Here is a 22,045-nt window from a genome sequence, read left to right as displayed (position 1 = left end):
TCCCCCAACATCATGTGAAATATTGACTTGGAAATACGTCACTGGCCCTTCATCGTGTTCTTCTTCTTAGGCCCTGTAGATTGGCTATTGGCATTACTCACTCGGCTTTATCGTTTAAAATGCCTTAGTTGCTTTTTTCATTTCTACAAGAAGAGATGTAGATTGGCTATTGCATGTTAGTCAATCAGAATGCTTAGTAATTATAACTCCGGCTAAATGTATGATTTATAGTGTAGGAATATACTGTCTTCAGTAGCTGCAGTAGACTGAACGTGTGATGTACTGCTTAGATGATGATGAACTAGACAATAAAGATGCTTGTGCTTTAACCTGTGTATTTCCAGGCCCCCTTCGGTCATGGCTGAACATGGGTGTCTCCAGGGTGCTATTCCCTGTATGGAGGGCACCTGTGCGTGACTTTGTTTAACGTGGGGAGACTGGTGGACAGACAGCCACCCCACGGTCCTTGACAGATCCAGGTCAGGATCCAGTGGCATGGAGCCCAAGACGACCGGAGACCGTTTTCTGCTGCAGCCTTCCTCCTCCGCCTGTTCCACCAATGAGGTCTTGGTTGGATTGCTCTTTGTCAGAGACCTTCCCCTCGACCTTACTGCCATGGGTGGCCCTACCAGGAGCATAGCTCCAGATGGCATCGCTCTCAGGAGCTCAGGTCCACACAAGCTTCTCCACCACGACAAGGTGACAATCCACGAAGAAGTTCATTGTGGTAGAGGCAGGTAAGTTTGCAATGTTTAAAAGACACTTGGACAGATACATAAACAAGAAAAGCTTGGAGGGATATGGGTCAGGGCAGGCGCAGGCAAATGGGACCAGCTCAGTTAGGCAACTTGGTCGATGAGTTGGGCTGAAAGACTGTTTCCATGCTATATAACTTTCTGACATTACGTTGAAGTGGCAGAAATCTCCTCATGCCTGCCTCTTGGATGAGGAAAGGGGAGGGGAGAGAGTACAATGCTTTGGCATTATATGCTTCTGGCTCAGACAAGATGGGATTGATGTTGATTACTATGTCCATTTTCACATTGCTTGTTAACTCTTGGTATCAAGGCTTCCACTTGGGATGAGTGTGTTTGAGATGCCAAAGGAAGACCAGGCCCTTCCTGGAGGGTGGAATATTGACTTGACAAAAGTTGAATGCCAATCCCACATTTGCACCAGGCGACTGAATAAAAGATGAGTGGATATTTTTTATTTCACAAATTTGCTTGGATGGTTTGAAGCCCCATTGAGTAAATCTTATACAATACTGTAAAATCCTCCAAGCCAAAGTTGCTTTCATGCACACCCGATGTCAAACAAAAGCAAATTAGACACAGCTGAAAATTTCAGTTTACATGGATAGGAAAGATTCAGAGGGATATGGGCCAAATGGCAGCAGGTGGGACTAGTATAGATCGCACCTTGGTCGGCAAGGGCAAGCTGGGCTGAAGGGCCAGTTTCTGTGGTATCACTCTATGACTCTAACTGCATCTTCCCCAATACCGCTGCCTCTGCTTCCTGATACTTCACAGATTTACAATGTTTACTGTGTGCAGTAGGTTTTTGCACAGGTAAAAGAAATCTGCATTATTGTGATTCAGTTATCTTATAATATTCACATTGCAGTTTTCACAGTTGAAATGCTTTGGCACGACATAAATCGGCTTTTAAATAACATCTTGTTAAATGTAATTAATCAGTTTTGAAAGGAATTGAAACGTTTTCCATTCAAAGGTGAGGAAAATGGTTGTAATCACATCTGTTTAAGAAATAATTGAAAGTGTAGCCTCAGCAGGCAACATCAAGTTATTCTACCACAACAAGTAATAAATGAACCTAATGCTGTCTTTCACGGTGGTACTGGATGAAGTGAAAGTAAGAGCCGTCACCCATCAACCCTGATCTACCTGAACTCACCAAACCTTACAGGAAACAGCAGCACTGCTCTGAACTTTGACCCTGAAACCCTCCCTCTTCAACTTTCAGCGGCTTCCATGTTAATCAGGTTTTACATGATTGCTGCTGTGTGAACAAATGTCAGCTCCGACTGGCAAGGTGCAATACTGCCCAGGTAACTAGAAAGCACTTTGTTGAATGTTTTATCGTCAATTTGCAGTTTTGAACGGCTTAATGCCTGGCTTTCAGGTGTTCACTTTGTAAACCTGGTTTAGTGTTTTAGCCTGAAGCTGAAGGGAAAGAATCCTCAATGCATACCATCTTGTTTTTTTGTGTGAGGTTGTTGCGTCCTTGAATCTGTTCAAGGCTACAATAGCTGCAATTCATATCTGCTGTGAGCTGTTTGATAATAGTTGTCTGAAATTGTCTTTGTGAGGGCGAGCTCCTCCGTGATGAGGAGGGATCAACGAAATAGTGGAGCGATTGTTCTGAAATCCAGGTGGATAATGGACCTGCTACTTCATGCATCAGCCCCTCAGTATAAACACTCCCTCCCATGGCTGGTCAATACAGTTTACATCATGTGGTTCTGACAATTATTGAGCTGGCCGTGTGGTAAATGTGATATTGGCGTGCACAGCTGAGCGCAAAGAATGCTTTACTCTTTGTAACTATTGTAGCATGCAGTTAAAAATGACTTTTATTCATGCCCATGTTTTAAATATGGCAGAACTGAAACCAAAGGAGCTGCTGCTGGGTAGTTGATGAAATGCAAAAAAAGGTTTATTTTGTTTAAATGAAGGGATGGATATGTTTGTTTGTGTGCGCAGAACAAGCGACAATCTGTAACGTGCCTTGTGCAAGGTTCTGTATCTGTTTTGATTGTGTTTGCCTTCTATAAAATCGAATCCATTCCCCGATTCAAACTGGGTCAGACCTCATCCATCATTCCCTTCACAGTAGACTCCTGGCCAAACCTCCTCTGGTCTGTGATGTACATGTACCGAAACGATATCCTAGGAATACAATACAATATTCTGCAATACAAGGAACAAACCTGGTGAGGAATTACATTGTTCAGTCTGTATTTGAACGTGTGTGTTATAATGTGGTGCATCAGCCCGTGTGCATCACTGTGACTTTTCTTGATCTGAAAACAGCTTCTGTAAATGTGGGAGATAATTGCCAATGGTCCACCACAGATACAGTCTCCATGGGTCAAACAAAGCAGTACTCGTGGCCAAAGTTCCTCTCAATGTTTCTCACTACAGTTGTCACCTCGCACCAAACAAACTCCTCAGAGCTACTCGACAAGACATGGTAACCTGTTTGTTCTACCACACCTCACATCCCCTCATCCTGGCCCTGGTCATCGAACTGCAATAAGGAGACAATGCGCATACACGTATACTGGGAGGCTGTGCTGCAAGTCCTTGACTTTTTCATCGAAACAAACGAGAAGATGCTTCAGTAAATGAGTAGTCTGTAAAACTGAGAACCTCTTCCAACCAACTTACAAAATTCTTAAGGGGTTGGACAGGCTAGATGCAGGAAGATTGTTCCCAATGTTGGGGAAGTCCAGAACAAGTGGTCACAGTTTAAAGATAAGGGGGAAATCTTTTAGGACCGAGGTGAAAAAAACATTTTTCACACAGAGAGTGGTGAATCTCTGGAATTCTCTGCCACAGAAGGTAGTTGAGGCCAGTTCATTGGCTATATTTAAGAGGGAGTTAGATGTGGCCCTTGTGGCTAAAGGTATCAGGGGCCATGGAGAGAAGGCAGGTACAGGATACTGAGTTGGATGATCAGCCATGATCATATTGAATGGCGGTGCAGGCTTGAAGGGCCGAATGGCCTACTCCTGCACCTATTTTCTATGTTTCTGTTTTCTATGTTTCTAACCAACTCCTTCTGCACACCTGCAAATTAAGGTCTATTGCCAGCAGACTCCTGCGTCACTGCCAATGTTGTCTCTATCAAAGCCTCCAAGGCCATGGTTAGATAAGCAAACTAATGCCAGCGTCCTGCCATTGTTCTGGTGCTTGGGGCAGCCTTGATGTGTGGGTTGAATCGTTTGTGTGCTCCATCCTCTTGAAACAGGCATACAATCAGAGTCACATCACCTCACGAGACTTCCAGGGAAATGTCTGTTCCCAAAGTCTCCACGACCTCATGGATCTCCGAAAATCCAACCATCATTCGAATGGAGAAGAAGTATCCAGGAAGTCCCTTCCAATGGATCTGCATTCCAAACTATCAGTCCACCTTCCGCCCCTTTCAACACACTTACCACTTCTGTGGAAGAGTCTGTGAGTTTCCACATTGGCCCTTCCAGCAACCCTGGACTCACAGGGTGGAAGCAAGTCAACCGCCAACTCTGAGGCTGATTGTTCTCTTTATATTTCTTTATATTACAATAGACAATAGGTGCAGGAGTAGGCCATTTGGCCCTTCGAGCCAGCACCGCTATTCAATGTGATCATGGCTGATCATCCCCAATCAGTTCCTGCCTTCTCCCCATATCCCCTGACTCCGCTATTTTTAAGAGCCCTATCTAGCTCTCTCTAGAAAGAATCCAGAGAACCGGCATCCACCGCCCTCTGAAGCAGAGAATTCCACACTCACAACTCTCTGTGAGAAAAAGTGTTTCATCGTCTGTTCTAAATGGCTTACTCCTTTTTCGTAAACTGTGGCCCCTGGTTCTGTACTCTCCCAACATCGGGAACATGTTTCCTGCCTCGAGCATGTCCAAACCCTTAACAATCATATATGTTTCAATGAGATCTCCTCTCATCCTTCTAAACACCAGAGTGCACAAGCCCAGCTGCTCCATTCTCTCAGCATATGACAGTCCCGCCATCACGGGAATTAACCTTGTAAACCTACGCTGCACTCCCTCAATAGCAAGAATGTCCTTCCTCAAATTAGGGGACCAAAACTGCACACAATACTACAGGTGTGGTCTCACTAGGGCTCTGTACAACTGCAGAAGGACCTTTTTGCTCCTATATTCGATTCCTCTTGTTATAAAGGCCAACATGCCATTCGCTTTCTTCACTGCCTGCTGTACCTGCATGCTTACTTTCATAGACAGATGAACAAGGACCCCCAGATCCCGTTGTACTTCTCCTTTTCCGAAATTGACGCCATTTAGATAATAATCTGCCTTCCTGTTTTTGCTACCAAAGTAGATAACCTCACATTTATCCACATTGATCTTCATCTGCCATGCATCTGCCTACTCCCCCAACCTGTCCAAGTCACCCTGCATTCTCATAGCATCCTCCTCACAGTTTACACTGCCACCCAGCTTTGTGTCATCTGTAAATTTGCTAATGTTACTTTGAATTCCTTCATCCAAATCATTGATCTATATTGTAAATAGCTGCGGTCCCAGTACCGAGCCTTGCGGTACCCCACTAATCACTGCCTGCCATTCTGAAAGGGACCCGTTAATCCCTACTCTTTGTTTCCTGTCTGCCAACCAATTCTCTATCCATGCCAGCACTCTACCCCCAATACCATGTGCCCTAATTTTGCCCACTAATCTCCTATTTGGGACATAGAAACATAGAAATTAGGTGCAGGAGTAGGCCATTCGGCCCTTCGATCCTGCACCGCCATTCAATATGATCATGGCTAATCATCCAACTCATTATCCCGTACCTGCCTTCTCTCCATACCCTCTGATCCCCTTAGCCACAAGGGCCACATCTAACTCCCTCTTAAATATAGCCAATGAACTGGCCTCGACTACCCTCTGTGGCAGAGAGTTCCAGAGATTCACCACTCTCTGTGTGAAAAAAGTTCTTCTCATCTCGGTTTTTTGAAGGATTTCCCCCTATCCTTAAGCTGTGACCCCTTGTTCTGGACTTCCCAAACATTGGGAACAATCTTCCTGCATCTAGCCTGTCCAACCCCTTAAGAATTTTGTAAGTTGTAAGGACCTTATCAAATGCTTTCTGAAAGTCCAGGTGCACTACAGCCACTGGCTCTCCCCTGTCCATTTACTTAGTTACATCTTCAAAAATACCAGAAGATTAGTCAAGCATGATTTCCCCTCCGTAAATCCGTGCTGACTCGGACCGATCCTGTTACTGCTATCCCAATGTGCGGCTATTTCATCTTTTATAATTGACTCCAGCATCTTCCCCACCACCGATGTCAGGCTAACTGGTCTATAATTCCCTGTTTTCTCTCTCCTGCCTTTCTTAAAAAGTGGGATAACATTAGCTACACTCCAATCCACAGGAACTGATCCTGAGTCTATAGAACATTGGAAAATTATCACCAATGCATCCACGATTTCTAGAGCCACTTCCTTAAGTACCCTGGGATGCAGACCATCAGGCCCTGGGGATTTATCAATCTTCAGTCCCATCAGTCTATCCAACACCATTTCCTGCCTAATGTGGATTTCCTTCAGTTCCTCCGTCTCCCCAGATCCTCTGGCCACTGTTATATCAGGAAGATTGTTTGTGTCCTCCTTAGTGAAGACGGATCCAAAGTACCTGTTCAACTCGTCTGCCATTTCCTTGTTCCCCATAATAAATTCACCTTTCTCATTCTTCAAGGGTCCAACTTTGGTCTTAACTAATTTTTTCCTCTTCACAAACCTAAAGAAGCTTTTACTATCCTGCTTTATATTCTAGGCTAGCTTACCTTCGTGCCTCATCTTTTCTCCCCGTATTGTCTTTTTTGTTATCTTCTGTTATTCTTTAAACATTACCCAATCCTCTTGCTTCCCGCTCATCTTTGCTACAACTTACCCTGGGCACACCTGACAGCCCAGAGATATCTGCAGGCCAAAAGCAAGAGAGGAACTCAGGAAAATTACACTCACCAGGGTATAGGGACTGAGCAAATTGTTGGAACCTCAGCTGATACCTCTCCAAGTTTTCGGTGCAGCGTAAAGTGGTTGTTGCGTAAGGTTTCAATTTTTCAAAGTTTGCTGGACTTGGAGAAGGTTGCATTAAATTGGAAATTAGAAAACGTAACTCCTTTAGTCAAAAATCGAAAGAGACCGAGAACAGGAATCTACAAGTCAATCATCTTAATATCTCTTCGGGAACGTAATACAAGCCTTTTTGGATTCTGGATTTAGTGTTGTCCAATGAACCAAATTTGATAAGAGAACTCGAGGTAACGGAACCACTTGGAGATAGTGATCATAATATGATTAGTTTAAATCTGCAATTTGAGAAGGAGAAGGTTAAATCGGGAATGGCAGTGATGTAGCTGAACAAAGGGGGTTATGAAGGCATGAGAGAGGAGCTGGCCAAGGCAGACTGGAAAGGGATCCTAGCAGGAATGACGGTGGTACAGCAATGGCAGGAATTTCTGGGCATAATCCAGAAGTCGCAGGATCATTTCATTGCAAAAAGGAAAAAAGATACTAAGGGTAGTAGGAGGGTAGTAGGAGGCAACCGTGGCTGACAAGAGAAGTTAGGGATAGAATAAAACTAAAATAAAAGATGTATAACACAGCAAAGAGTAGCTGGAAGCCAGAGGATTGGGGTTCCCGGACGTTGCAGGTGGTTGCCAGAGGTTGCAGGTAGTGGAAGCAGGTAGGGAGACTGACAAAAACCTCTGGGAACCGCACGGAAACCTTGGGCGGGGCGCAAAGTCTCCAGAGGTTTCCGTTCAGGTTTCCTAAGTGGGACAGGGGCATTAGTTGTGCACAGTTGATCGAGAGGCTGGGATAGAGATGGACAGATTATAAATAAGGCAAACATCTAGCAAACCGAGTTTAATTGTGAGACGTTTTGGGGCCCATATCTGAGGAGAATTTTAATTTAAATCTTCTAAATGGTGACAGATTGCAAAGTGCTGAGTTGCAGAGTAATTAGGAATAGTCATTGATAGGGAAGGGGAAAGTATTAGTTTCTTATTATCCCATGTACAATTTAAAAAATGCTTTGTTTTGCATGCTACCCAGTCAAATCATACTATACATGAGTATATCAGGTAGTGCAAAAGAGAAAATAAACCAATTGCAGAATATAGTGTTACAGCTGCAAATAAATTGCAGGTCAAAAAAAGTTCATGGGCCGCACCAAAGTACATTGGGAGATCAGGAATTCAGCTTTATCATATCAGAAATCTGTTCAAGAGTCTGATAACATTTCTTAATTCTGATGGTAGATTAGTTTAGTTTAGAGATGCAGTGTGGAAAAAGGCCCTTCAGTCCACCGAGTAAGCATCGACAAGTGATAGCCATTCACTAGCACTATCCTCCTACACACTAGGTCGAGGAGTTTGGAGATGTTTGGATGGAATTATTGTCATAGAGTCTTACAGCGTGGAAACAGGCCCTTCAGCCCACACTGGCCATCATGTCCCATCTACACGTCCCACCTGCCTGCATTTGGCACTTATCCCTCTAAACCTGTCCAATCCATGTACTTGTCTAAATGTTACAATAGTACCTGTCTCAACTACCTTCTCCGGCAGCTCATTCCATGCATCCATCTCCCTTAGTTAATTTATCCACCCATGGTTGGACAAAGGCCAGAGATGAAAAGACAGAAGGTGTGAGATAAAAGGAATGAAGAATTGCGAATTGTGAATATGGAGGAAGGAATGTAGTGAAAGGGGTAGGCAGATGTTCTTGGCCCTATACACATCACTGGAACATCTGGATGGCCATGGTTTCGGCATCTGCGTGGATCTGTTGTTGCAATGGGCAACCGGGTGGCGGCAGCAAGTGGCTGCCTCGCCAACAGTCTGTCTGTCCTTTTCTGTTTTTGTTATTTTAAGCTTGTGTTAAAGAGTATGTTTTAGTGTTCCTTGGTTTGTTTTATGTGGGGGTTGGGGGGAGGGGCTGGCGGAAACCTTTTTCAATCTCTTACCTCGACGGAGATGCAATTTCTTTCCGTCTAGTACCTCCGTCCCCAATGTGGCCTAACATCGTGGAGCGGTGCGGCCTGTCAAAGAGACCAACCCGGCGCTTCGCTAGGGGCGCAGTGCGGACTTAAGGGCCTGTCCCACCAGCATGCGATTGCAAGCGTCTAGCGCAACCAAACGTGGTCGCTTGAGGCGTACGGCCTAGCGGGACCAGTCCCACTTCAATCGCCGGAAGCGTATGGAGTTGTGCGGGGCTGGTCCCGATATCGAGCGCGGTTCCGAAAATCTTGCACTGTCCGAAATTCTTGCGTGACAACGGCCTGTCGGCCCGCAGGCGCATTGAGGGCGTACGCAGTGCCTCAAGGGCATACGCAGCGCCTCGACGGGTGTACGCAGCGTCTCGACGGGCATACGCAGCGCCTCGACGGGCATACGCAGCGCCTCAACGGGCATACGCAGCATCTCGACGTCGTACGCAGCGTCTTGATGGCGTACGCCTAGCGCGTGGCGTTGCGCGATGCCGTCACCGCCCGACGCCGTGCGACATCCAAATTCAGTCGGCCCGCCTCCTGCCCAGCTGATTGGTGAGTATGATGTCGGGACCAGCCCCGCACAACTCCATACGCCTCCGGGGTTCAAATTGGGACCGGCCCCGCGAGGCCGTATGCCTCAAGCGACCACGTTTGGTCGTGCTAGACACATGCAACCGCATGCTGGTGGGACAGGCCCTTTACCATTGTGGAGCTTGCAATCCTATTGCCAGGGATCAACTGTGGAGAGCTCCAACCGCGGGCCTGTGGACTTTAACATGTGGAGCCCGCGGTCCCTGGTTAGAGACCGATTCGGGAGCTCCAAGCCGCAGAGAGTTTCAACCGTCCCGACGAGGGAGTTTCATTCACCCTAACGCGAGGGCTTCGGATCGCCAGCTGCGAGAGCTTTTGATAGACCCGATTGTGGATGGTTCGTCAGCCCCGACCGACTGCGGGAGAATAAAGAGGGAGAAGATTGTTGCTTTTCACTTAGTATGGCTGTATGGCAACTCAAATTTCACTGTACCTTAGCAATAAACTGACCTTCAAACCTTGAACATTGAAGTTAAATTGAGTTTATTGTGATATGCATGAGTGATGAGGCACAGGTATAATGGAAATCTTGCTGCAGTGGCATCACAGGCACATAGACGCACACAAATATAAAATATACATGGATTACACATGACATTTCTAAAAGAACCAATAGAAAAAAAAAAAAAAATAAAAAATGAATTAAATGCCCAGCAATGTGAAGCTGCTGGCTCTCAATCACCAATCCTCCAAAGGATAATAACATGGTCACATGGTCTCCAGACTTCTCCTTTCTGATTGAAGTCAACGATTAGTTCCTTTGTCTTGCTAGTGTTAAGCGAGAGGTTCTGTGGCAGCACCATTAAAGGGTCTCGACCCAAAACGTCACCTATTCCTTTTCTCCAGAGATGCTGCCTGACTCGCTGAGTTACTCCAGCATTTTGCGCCTATCTTTGGTGTAAACCAGCATCTGCAGTTCCTTCCTACACATGTTCTTTCTCTCTCGTGTACACTCACTCATCCCCTCTGGTACTTTGCCATCCACAGTAGTGTCGTTGACAGATTTATAGATGGCATTGGAGCAGTGCTTAGCCACGCAGTCACGGGCATAAAGAAAGTCGAGCAGAGATCTGGGCATGCAGCCTTAAGGAGCACCTGTGTTGATGATCAGTGAGGAGGAGATGGTGTTACCGATACACACTGATTGAGGCCTGCCAAGATAGTACCAAGAATTGATTTCTTTGAGCTGAGGCATAGAATATGAGCGAGGAGATAATGCATGGAGGAAGTCAAGGATCCAGTTGCAAAAATAAATATAGAGACCCAGGCGTTGGAGCATTGGAGCTTGATGAGTTTGGAGTGGATGATTGCATTGAATGCCAAGCTGTAGCTGATGAACAGCAAGCAGTCTGACGTATGTGTTCCTGTTATCCAGATGGTCCTGAACAGAGGGCAAGACCAACAACATAATCAAGGATGAGTTGCACCCTGGACACTCCCTCTGCTCCCCTCTCCCATCGGGTGAAAGGTATAAAAGTGTGAAAACGCACACTTCTAGAAAGAGACAGTTTCTTCCCAGCTGTTATCAGGCAACTGAACCATCCTACCACAAATCAAGAGCAGACCTGAACTGCTATCTGCCTATCTGCTGGTAGGGTGACCCTCGGACTATCTTTGATCAGACTTTGCTGGCTTTACAATGCACTAAACATTATTCCCTTATCATGTATCTATATACTGTAACTGTCTTAATTATAATCATGTATTGTCTTTCCGCTGACTGGTTAGCATGCAACAAAAGCTTTTCACTGTACCTCGGTACAGTTGACAATAAACTAAACTGAACTGAGAGCCAGTGAGATAGCAAATTCCATTGACCTGTTGTGGCGATGGGCAAATTGAAGTGGATACAGGCCAATTCTGAGGTAAGAGTTGATTTGAGGCATAACCAACATCTCAAAGCACTTTGTTACAGCGGATGTAAGTTCTACAAAGCAGTTGTTATCAAGGCATGCTACCTTGCTTTTCATTGCACTGGGATGTTAGTGGACTAAAAGCAGTAGCCAATTCTCAGATTGGAATAGGGAGAGATTAAAGATGTCCACAAAAACTCTTGCTAGCGGATGCTCACAGGTTGTGAGGACATGGCCAGGGACTCCACCTGTGGTTTTCTGCAAGTTAACTCTCAGGAAGGCTACAATCAACTGATGTCCACAACAATACAGCTGCACCCAAGGGTGTTGGGGCAATGACTTCATTCTGGTGTTGAAAACCAACATGAAATGCAATGAGCTCAGAGGTGAGGGTTGTGTTGTCAGCACTCTGGCCTTGACTTTGCACTGTAGCCTGCAATAACATGAAAACATTATATTAGATTAGATTAGATTAGACTTTATTAATCCCCTTATTCAGGGGAAATTCAGATGTCCTTGCAGCACACTAATAAAAATACAACATAGCATTCAAGAAGAAATTCAACACCAAACATAAAACATCCCCGCACAGTGATTCCCACTGTGGGGGAAGGCACAAAGTACAGTCCCCATCCTCTTGTCCACCCAGAGTCGGGCCTATTGAGGCCTCCACAGTCGCCGCCACGGCGCCCGATGTTCTCGCCGGGTGATGGTGCTCCGGCGTCGGGAGAACCCCCAGTGGCCTGGGGTGCCAGGAACGGCCGCCTTCCCACCGGAGACCGCGGCTTCCAAGCCAACAGACCGCGCCGGACGGAGCTCCACACACTGGCGATCTCGGCGAGAGATCCCAGGCTCCGGGATGTAAAGTTCAGCGTCGCAGCTGGCCGCTCCACAGAACTGCGGCTCCACGATGTTATTATCGGAGGTCCCAGCATACTGCCGTTCAGGACAGCGCCTCCTCTGGAATTGTATTTGTATTGTATTTTAATGATAACATTGCCACAATCAACCAGTTGCTGCGTGATTAATTTGGACTCTAGCTTGGGAAGGTACAACAGATAAAAGCAGATTATAAAGCAATTATAAAGTTTCCTATATATATATAGAAACATAGACACAGAACCATAGAAAATAGGTGCAGGAGTAGGCCATTCGGCCCTTCGAGCCTGCACCGCCATTCAATATGATCATGGCTGATCATCCAACTCAGTATCCTAACTCCCTCTTAAATATAGCCAATGAACTGACCTCAACTACCCTCTGTGGCAGAGAATTCCAGAGATTCACCACTCTCTGTGTGAAATTTTTTTTTCTCATCTCGGTCGTAAAAGATTTCCCCCTTATCCTTAAACTGTGACCCCTTGTTCTGGACTTCCCCAACATCAGGAACAATCTTCCTGCATCTAGCCTGTCCAACCCCTTAAGAATTTTGTATGTTTCTATAGGATCCCCCCTCAATCCTCTAAAATTTAGCGAGTACAAACCAAGTCTATCCAGTCTTTCTTCATATGAAAGTCCTGACATCCCAGGAATCAGTCTGGTGGACCTTCTCTGTACTCCCTCTTTGGCAAGAATGTCTTTCCTCAGATTAGGAGACCAAAACTGTATGCAATACTCCAGGTGTGGTCTCACCAAGACCCTGTTCAACTGCAGTAGAACCTCCCTGCTCTTATACTCAAATCCTTTTGCTATGAATGCTAACATACCATTCGCTTTCTTCACTGCCTGCTGCACCTGCATGCCTACTTTCAACGACTGGTGTACCATGACACCCACATTATCCACATTATACTGCATCTGCCATGCGTTTGCCCACTCACCCAACTTATCCAAGTCACCTTGCAGCCTCCTAGCATCCTCCTCACAGCCAACACTGCCCCCCAGCTTCATGTCATCCGCAAACTTGGAGATGTGCATTCAATTCCCTCATCCAGATCATTAATATATATTGTAAATAGCTGGGGTCCCAGTACTGAGCCTTGCGGTACCCCACTAGTCACTGCCTGTAATTCTGAAAAGGACCCGTTTACTCCTACTCTTTGCTTCCTGTCTGCCAGCCAGATCTCTATCCACATCAATACTGAACCGCCAATGCCGTGTGCTTTAAGTTTGCATACTAATCTCTTATGTTGGACCTTGTCGAATGCCTTCTGAAAGTCCAGATATAACACATCCACTGGTTCTCCCTTATCCACTCTACTACTTACATCCTCGAAAAATTCTATAAGATTCGTCAGACATGATATACCTTTCGTAAATCCATGCTGACTTTGTCCAATGATTTCACCATTTTCCAAATGTGCTGTTATCCCATCTTTAATGACTAGCATTTTCCCCACTACCGATGTTAGACTAATTGGTCTGTAATTCCCCGTGTTCTCTCTCCCTCCCTTTTTAAAAAGCGGGGTTACATTAGTTACCCTCCAGTCCTCAGGAACTACTCCAGAATCTAACGAGTTTTGAAAAATTAGTGAAATGAAAATGGCAATGCTCGCGGACTGCATCCACTATTTCCGGGGCTACTTCCTTAATTACTCTGGGATGCAGCCTATCTGGCCCTGGGGATTTATCGGCCCTTAATCCATTCAATTTACCTAACACCACTTCCCGGCTAATCTGGATTTCACTCAGTTCCTCCATCTCATTTGACCCCCGGTCCCCTGCTATTTCCGGCAGATTATTTATGTCTTCCTTAGTGAAGGCAGAACCAAAGTAGTTATTCAATTGGTCTGCCATGTCCTTGTTCCCCATGATCAATTTGCCTGTTTCTGACTGCAAGGGACCTACATTTGTTTTAATTAATCTTTTTTCTCTTCACATATCTATGAAAACTTTTGCAGTCAGTTTTTATGTTCCCTGCCAGTTTTCTTTCATAATCTATTTTCCCTTTACTAATTAAGCCCTTTGTCCTCCTCTGCTGGACTCTGAATTTCTCCCAGTCCTCTGGTAGGTTGCTTTTTCTGGCTATCTTTTTCTCACATCAGTGATTGAGAGGGTTCATAGGAATAGGATCCATACACATTTGGATGAGACCATTTAGGGATGGTCAGCATAACTTTGTTCATGGCATGTCCAAATTAAACTCCATCTTCCTTTTCTCTGCCCATATTTCCAACTAGCTTATTTCTAGCAGTGCCCTATAAAAACCTTCTTTATCATCCTCAAATCCACAAATTATTTTGTCATCTCCAAACTTACTAATAAGTCCATCTAGATTTTCATTTGTTACCAGCTAATGTCCCAAATGTCCCATGTACCTGCAACGTGGTTTGATGTTGTGTTCTGTAGATGTACTTGAATCTTTGGAATACTTTGTAATATTGGTTAGCTTTCAATGGTTGTTTAATTTGGAACCTGATTTCACCAATTAAATAGATGCACTTGACCCATTGGGTAGAATTGTTATTAGGAGCGAATATCCCTGGTTATTACCTCCCACTTTGATGCACTATGAAGAAGGGTCTTGACCCAAAACGTCACCTGTTCCTTTTTTTCCAGAGATGCTGTCTGACCCACAGAGTTACTCCAGCTTTTTGTGCCTATGAATTCTTTGACATCTATACTGATGTTATTAATTTTATTTTATTGAAAGTATGTTCTGGCAGTTTAATGCTGGTGATTCACTTGGGGTTAGGACGGGAGAACATATGCATTTTAATCATATTCATGAACAGAATGATTGAACTTCCCTGAGGTCATTGAATAAGTCACAACTCACTTTAAATCGGATGAAAGGTTCTTGACTTGAAACATTAATTCTGTTTCTCACTCCGTAGACGCTGCCTGACCTGCTGAGTGTTTGCCACATCTCCTGTCTTTAATGCATGCAGTGAAGGAAGGTAATTCATCATTGTCCAATTTTTTATGATCTGATATGGCTTTTACTGCTGGTGGACTGTGCAGGGTCCAAGTGGGACCAAGTGGTTTAAATCTATTGATGGACATCGACATTTCTGTCAAGGTTCTCAAAACAGTTGAACATATATAATTCCACTCCTTGTTAGTGTGGAGTCAGTTTCCTAATCTGAGTGGTGATTCAGGTTCTTTATTTCATTTCCACATTCTTTGTGTTTCCAGCATGTGAGGCCTGTAGCTAATTGGAGCCCTGTAGCATGGTACACCAGAATTACGACAGAGATCGGGGAGTAAATACACATGAAATGGATAACCGATTATCACATGAGAATGGCCCGTTGGCAGGGTAAGGAAAAGTCTGCACTCTAAACTGATATCTACCAAGTTATATTAATTACTAGCCAATCAGTTTAAATTTAGTCTTTAATATATCAACTGCTGATCAAGTACTCGCCTTGTTTAGTTAATTGATGAGTTGAACCCTGCAGTTAGGAAATTCCAATGCTTATCATTTATGGCAGCACAGTGACACAGCAGTAGAGTTGCTGCCTATGCCCCTGTCCCACTTAGGAAACCTGAACGGAAACCTCTGGAGACTTTGCGCCCCACCCAAGGTTTCCGTGTAGTTCCCGGAGGTTGCAGGTGGTTGCCGGAGGTTGCATGTAGTGGAAGCAGGTAGGGAGACTGACAAAAACCTCCGGGAACCGCACAGAAACCTTGGGTGGGGCACAAAGTCTCCAGAGGTTTCCGTTCAGGTTTCCTAAGTGGGACAGGGGCATTACAGTGCCAGGGACCCAGGTTCGATCCTGATACGGGTGCTGTCTTTATGGAGTTTGTACGTTCTCCCTGTGACTGCGTGGGTTTTCCCCGGTTTCATTCCACACTCCAAAGACGTACAGGTTTGTAGGCTGATTGGCTTCGTCAAAAATTGTAAAATTATCCCTGGGGCATAGGATAGTGTACGGGTTGATTGCTGGTCGGCATGGACTCGGTCAGCCAAAGGACCTGTCTCCATGCAGTATCTCTAAAGTCTAAAGTATAGTAAAGAAATGACAATATTGATGAAGATGAATTGATTTTTGTTAGCAATAAAAATTATTTCCTTAAGTTTATTCTGTGTACTTAAGCCTCAATGCACTGACATTTTCTGAAGAGCTAGTGTAGTGCCCCTAATAGCTGTTAGACTGTAATAACTGAATGTGTTTTACAATTAATTACATACACTGGTCCCATCAATTGCAGGTGGAAACCTAGCCATTGTAGTTCAGGCCAATTTTGGATCCAGTTTGCCAACACACCTTATGCCATAACCATTTTACTTCTATGTCTACCAGGTTTTCCCAAAGTAACTGTTTTTTGCCTCTGCCATTTCTTCATCCCCTGTGCAAACTCTTGATAGACATTTGATATACAGGTGCACAACCTTTTATCCGAAAGCCTAGGGACCAGACACTTTTCGTAATTCAGAATTTGTCGGTCTTGGGAATGGAAATTTTTTAGCGTAGACTTTAATGGCTGGCTCAGTGGTAGAGTGCTCGGCTCATATCCGCAAGGTCGCGAGTTTGCGCCTTGATCCAGGCAGTTACTCGGTTGCGAGTTTGAGTCTTCAATGTCGTTTTTTCTTGCAGAATAAATGTTTGTATGAAATGCAGTGTAGGAGAGGTGTACTGACTGTGTGGGCAGAACTTTGGAAGTGATTGCCCACCAGTCTAAAAAGCCGCTGTGTCTCCCTGTCCCTGGGATAGCAGGGGGCGATCAAACAGCACAATACCCCCCTCCCCCTCCAACTCCAGAGGAATCCGCTCCCCGATGGGCCGCTACGGCGACAAGTGGCAGTTTGCCCACAGCCCGAGCTGCGCCACCCCAAGAACACCTTGCACACCATCAGCTTCTGCCCCTACGTGTTCCTCTGGAGTTGGAGCGGGGCTGGGCTGGAGTTGCTGCTGGCTGTGGGTCTCTGGGATCTCCGTGCTTGCAGTGGGCCTGGGGGTCGCTGTCCCGTTGGTCCTGACGTCTCCGGCCACCCCCCTGGACTGGAGCTGAGACTGGGAACTGTACCGCCCTTGCCCCCTCCCTCTGCAACTGCAAACAACCCCACTCTCCTGCAAGGGCGGTACAGTTCCCGGAGGATAGCAGGTGGCCGGAGACATCCGGACCAACAGGAACCCGCTCCCCGATGGGCCCCTACAACGCCACGAGCTCCGCCCCGTCATCCGCAACCCAGGTTCCTCTGTAGTTGGAGCGGGGCTGGGCTGCTGTTGGCTGTGGGTCTCTGGGTTCTCCGTGCTTGCGGTGGGCCTGGTGGTCGACGTCCAATTGGTCCTGACGTCTCCGGTGACTGCACTGACCTGCTGGCTGCCATCGCCAACTTGAAGACAGTGCAAAGCCCCCGCGCCGGTGCAATGAGCGGGGAGCTGGAGAGGGAAGGGAAGGGGTCACACACAGGGCCGGGGAGCAGAGGGGTGTAGGTGGGGTGAAACTGAAGGGAGCGACAATCTGCTGCTGCCTACACTGTGTATCGTGTCTACCGTGGGAACTTTTTAACTTAGCGGGCAGGTAGCAGCATATTGTCAATTATTAACCCTCCCGCGCAATATACCCTCACCTTCTCTTTTATGGATGGGGATTTAGTTCCCCTTTCTTCCAGGACCGACCGGAGGTTCCGCTGTCACCTCTGCGGGCCGCCCTCGGTGAACGTCCTGTCTCCCTGTCCCTGGAATAGTAGGGGGCGATCAAACAGCACAATACCCCCCTCCCCCTCCAACTCCAGAGGAATCCGCTCCCCGATGGGCCGCTATGGCGACAAGTGGCAATTCGCCCACAGCCCGAGCTGCGCCACCCCAAGAACAAGACGTTATTCTTGCACACCATCAGCTTCTGCCCATACGGGGAGCGTGTTCTTCTGGAGTTGGAACGGGGCTGGGCTGGAGTTGCTGATCTGGGATCTCCGTGCTTGCAGTGGGCCTGGGGGTCGGTGTTCCGTTGGTCCTGACGTCTCCGGTGACTGGCACTGTGCTGCTAGCATCGCGACGTGAAGACAGTGCAAAGCCCCCGCGCCGGTGCAATGAGCGGGGAGCTGGAGAGGGGAGGGAAGGGGTCACACACATGGCCGGGAAGCAGAGGGGTGTAGGTGGGGTGAAACTGAAGGGAGCGACAATCTACTGCTGCCTGCACGCTGTTAAAAAGTTCCCACGCAAGACTCACGATACACTGTCTTCGAGGACCGACCGGAGGTTCCGCTGTCACCTCTGCGGGCCGCCCTCGGTGAACGTTTTCAAGGACCTTTCTTCAAGGACCGAAAAAATGTCGCTATTCGGAGGTTTTCGTTATTTGGATCGTCGGATAAAAGGTTGTGCACCTGTATAACATTTTGAGAGGCATAGATAGGTTAGACAGTCAGAATCTTTTTCCCAGGGTGGAAATGACCTACCCGAGATGGCACAGCTGGAAGATAGGAGAGGAAATATTGAATGGAGCTGCAGGCTCGAAGGGCCGAATGGCCTACTTCTGCACCTATTTTATATGTTTCTATGAAAAGTTTAATGGAGATATGTCGCACAATTATTTACGAAAGAGTAGTGGGCACCTGGAACACATTGCTAGGGGTGCATGTGGAGGCAGATACAATTTTAGAGGCTTTTAGATAGGCACATGGAAGCTCAGGGGATTTCAATTGTGTACACACAGATGAGATGTTTAATTTGGCATCATGTTTGGCACAAACATTCTGGGCTGAAGGGTCCATTCCTGTACTGTACTGTTCCATGTTCCATGTTGTTCTATGTACTCCAGTCTCAGATGCAAGGGACCTACATTTTCCATCACTGCTCCGCTCCTTTTTACTTACCTTTAGAATTCCTTATAATTTTATTTTCTTTGTTTACTCTAATATTCCACCTTCTCTTCCTTTATCAATTTCCTGTCCCTCTTTTGCTGAATTCTAAATGCCCCCAAGTGTTGTTGGAACTCTAATGAACCACTGCCTGGATTAAACACTATCACTAATTTCCTCTGTCAGCACAGATATGTCACCTCCTTCCTGTTGCGTTGTTCGTTTGGGAGAATTATTCTGTGAGAAATGTATGTAGATTTGGTTAGCTGTTGTTTTTTTTATTTACCAAAGAGAAAAATGTATCTTTTAATCAATGAGAAGCAAAATGCAAACATTTCTTAATATTGTAGTTTACTCCAAACTACATTAATTCAAAGTAAATCAGAAAATAAGGACCAAAAATCATTAAATCTAATATTCACTTAATTCTAAAATGACAGGGCATTTGAAAGAGAAAAGGCCTTGCCCGCTCACAGTACAATTCATTCAGGGTGATGGAGGGAGGGGATGTGAAGGTGATGGGGTGAATCCCTTTCTGATGCATGACAGTATTGTTCTTGTTTAGAACTGTGGGCAAAGACGTGTGCAATGACTATAATGATAAAGGAATGCAAGCAAGTACACCGAAAGTATCTTGGACTGGCACATGTGCTCAGGATACAAGTTCCCCACTTCTGTCTGGAGACACTGTGTTTATAATTCCTACACCTCTCACCCGGGATAATGGATCAGCCATGGTAAGAACAATTTTGATTCTTTTCCCTGGATCTTTTGTTTTCCTCTATTTTTGCAGCGTGCCAGCCACAAAACTCACTCCATTGTTCAAAGTTTACAACAACAGGTAATGCCAATTATCCATGTTCCTGCATTTCTCCCAGGTGCCATGTGTCTGGAATCTTTCTCCACTGCAGATGTACATGAGAGTCCGGTCTTGATTATTGCTCTTTTGGAAATCATCTCCACCCTCGTGTCTTGTAATCTTCCTAACTTAGACTGACAGAGTTCGATTTTCCCCACAATGTGGAGGACTGGAATCTTACCCCTCAAATCCCAGCTTGTCCTCCTGTGTTCAGTATCCTTGTGGATGGACAGAGAGCGTCAAAGGGTAAAATGCCAGGATCAAGATGGTAGGAATTGTTGGGTGCAAGGCAAATGCTCAAACTTGCAAGATCTTCTAAAGACCTTGTTAAATTGTGCACACAGCGATATGTGTCGAGCAATCTCTGACTTAAAATTTGACTTGGCCTCCACAACCTTCTGTGACAATGAATTCTAGATTAACTGCCCTCTGGCTACAAAATTCCTTGAAGTATGGTTTCTCATTGTTCCTTTAACCGTCCATGTAGACGATGTATGGTCCTAATTCCACTATGGGAATAGGGACCTAAGGAGATACTGAAGGAGAAGTTTGACTTGCCAGTGTGTGGAGCACATTCATCCATCCATTTGTCCCAGGCAGGGCTGGATTAACCATTAAGCAAAATAAGCATGTGCTTAGGGCATCAAGGGAAGGGGGGCACCACAGAAATGGTAAATGGTTTACGGCACAAAATAAATCATTTTAAACTTGCTAAAATAATATTCAAAGTGGTTTATATGATTTTATATGTGTTACGTAAGATTAATTTTGAGATCTGATCAAAGACTTTGCAATTAAAAAAAATAGAAAACTTTTCAAATATAAATAAAGTGGAAGTATACAAAAATAAACATTATTTTCCATCTTACTGTTAGTTTTGTTTCATTTTGAAAAATAAAAAAAATATTTTATGGTTTATTTCTGTTTATATTTTGAATTACATATATATGGGGGCACCAAAATCTTTTAAGTGCTTAGGGCCTCTATGGGTCTTAATCCGGCCCTGGTCCCAGGTGAGGACAGTAGCAGATTAATCTTTGGGTGCTAACTCAACCTGCATGGTCTGTAGGATTGGGGATATAGGGATGCCCAGAATCCACAGTTAGCTTTGTGAATCACCAGTTTTTTAATTAAAGTTCGTCAAGTCAAGTCAAGTTTATTCGTCACATACACATACGAGATGTGCAGTGAAATGAAAAGTAGCAATGCTCGCGGACTTTGTGCAAAAAGACAAACAAACAAAACCAAACAAACTACAAACAGAATGGAACAGAACAGAATCACATATTCCCTAACCGCTGTGATAAGTTTATAGGACCCACTTAACTCAGCAGACTTATGACAGGTACACAAAAATGCTGGAGAAACTCAGCGGGTGCAGCAGCATCTATGGAGCGAAGGAAATAGGTAACGTTTCGGGCCGAAACCCTTCTTCAGACTGAAGTTCCATCTTGAACACTTTGTCTACTTCGCTCCATAGATGTTGCTGCATCCGCTGAGTTTCTCCAACATTCTTGTGTACCTTCGATTTTCCAGCATCTGCAGTTCCTTCTTGAAGACTTATGACAGGAAAGCTTTGTGCATTTGTACCAGGGGTCTATATCCATAAATGGGCCTGAAGGTATGCAACCAAACAGAATTTTTCCTGTAGAAACAAAGAACTACTATTGCTGATTTATACCAATGACAGACACAAAGTTCTGGAATGACTCAGTGGGTCAGGAAGCATCTCCAGAGAGAAAGGATAGTCGGGAATCTTCTTCATGGTTTCCTGTGGACTCTTCCATCCTTTTGTCTCACAGGTTTTTCTTTCATCTATGACCTTTGTCCAACTAACTGCCTATTAAATACCCCCTTTGCCTGTGTTCACCTATTACCTGCCATGCTTTGTGCTAGCCCTCCTCTCTTCTAGCTTTCTTTCTCCCCCTCCCACCATACAATCAGAATGAAGAAGTTTGCTGACCCGAAATGTCAACTACCCAGTGATGCTGCCTTTTCTGTCTCCAGCATTTTGTGTCTTGTTTTTTGTAAACCAACATCTGCAGTTCCATGTGTCTGGTGGCCCCCCCATTCCCAAATGGATCCTCTGTCGAGATCTTCGCATCACTGAGGAATCCCTGGTCCAAACCCACTCCCTCACGCTCCCTTCAGTTAACAATTGAATCACGCCCTCCAAATAAGGGGCACATCCATATTTTGCATCTTGAGTCATGGTGAACACCAGGACAACCAATGTTCCATTTCTTGCTTGCCTTTCCCCACCACCTGTGTTCCAGGAATA

The 22,045-nt window shown here is 45.4% G+C and overlaps 1 protein-coding gene across 1 annotated transcript in view; it reads left to right on the top strand.

The window, feature by feature from the left end:
• Nucleotides 1-1,966: 1,966 nt before the first annotated feature.
• Nucleotides 1,967-22,045, top strand: part of gramd1c (GRAM domain containing 1c) — a 60,326-nt gene continuing 40,247 nt past the window's right edge. The window contains exons 1-3 of the mRNA XM_055636633.1: nucleotides 1,967-2,071; nucleotides 15,296-15,419; nucleotides 19,471-19,642. Of these exons, the coding sequence (XP_055492608.1) occupies nucleotides 15,331-15,419; nucleotides 19,471-19,642 (261 nt within the window). The 5' untranslated portion in view covers nucleotides 1,967-2,071; nucleotides 15,296-15,330. The remainder of the gene's footprint in view (nucleotides 2,072-15,295; nucleotides 15,420-19,470; nucleotides 19,643-22,045) is intronic.

Source organism: Leucoraja erinacea, chromosome 6, assembly GCF_028641065.1.
Source record: "Leucoraja erinacea ecotype New England chromosome 6, Leri_hhj_1, whole genome shotgun sequence".
NCBI lineage: Eukaryota > Metazoa > Chordata > Chondrichthyes > Rajiformes > Rajidae > Leucoraja > Leucoraja erinaceus.
The sequence above is the reverse complement of the archived record's forward strand: the minus strand, read 5'-3'. Positions and strand labels throughout refer to the sequence as shown.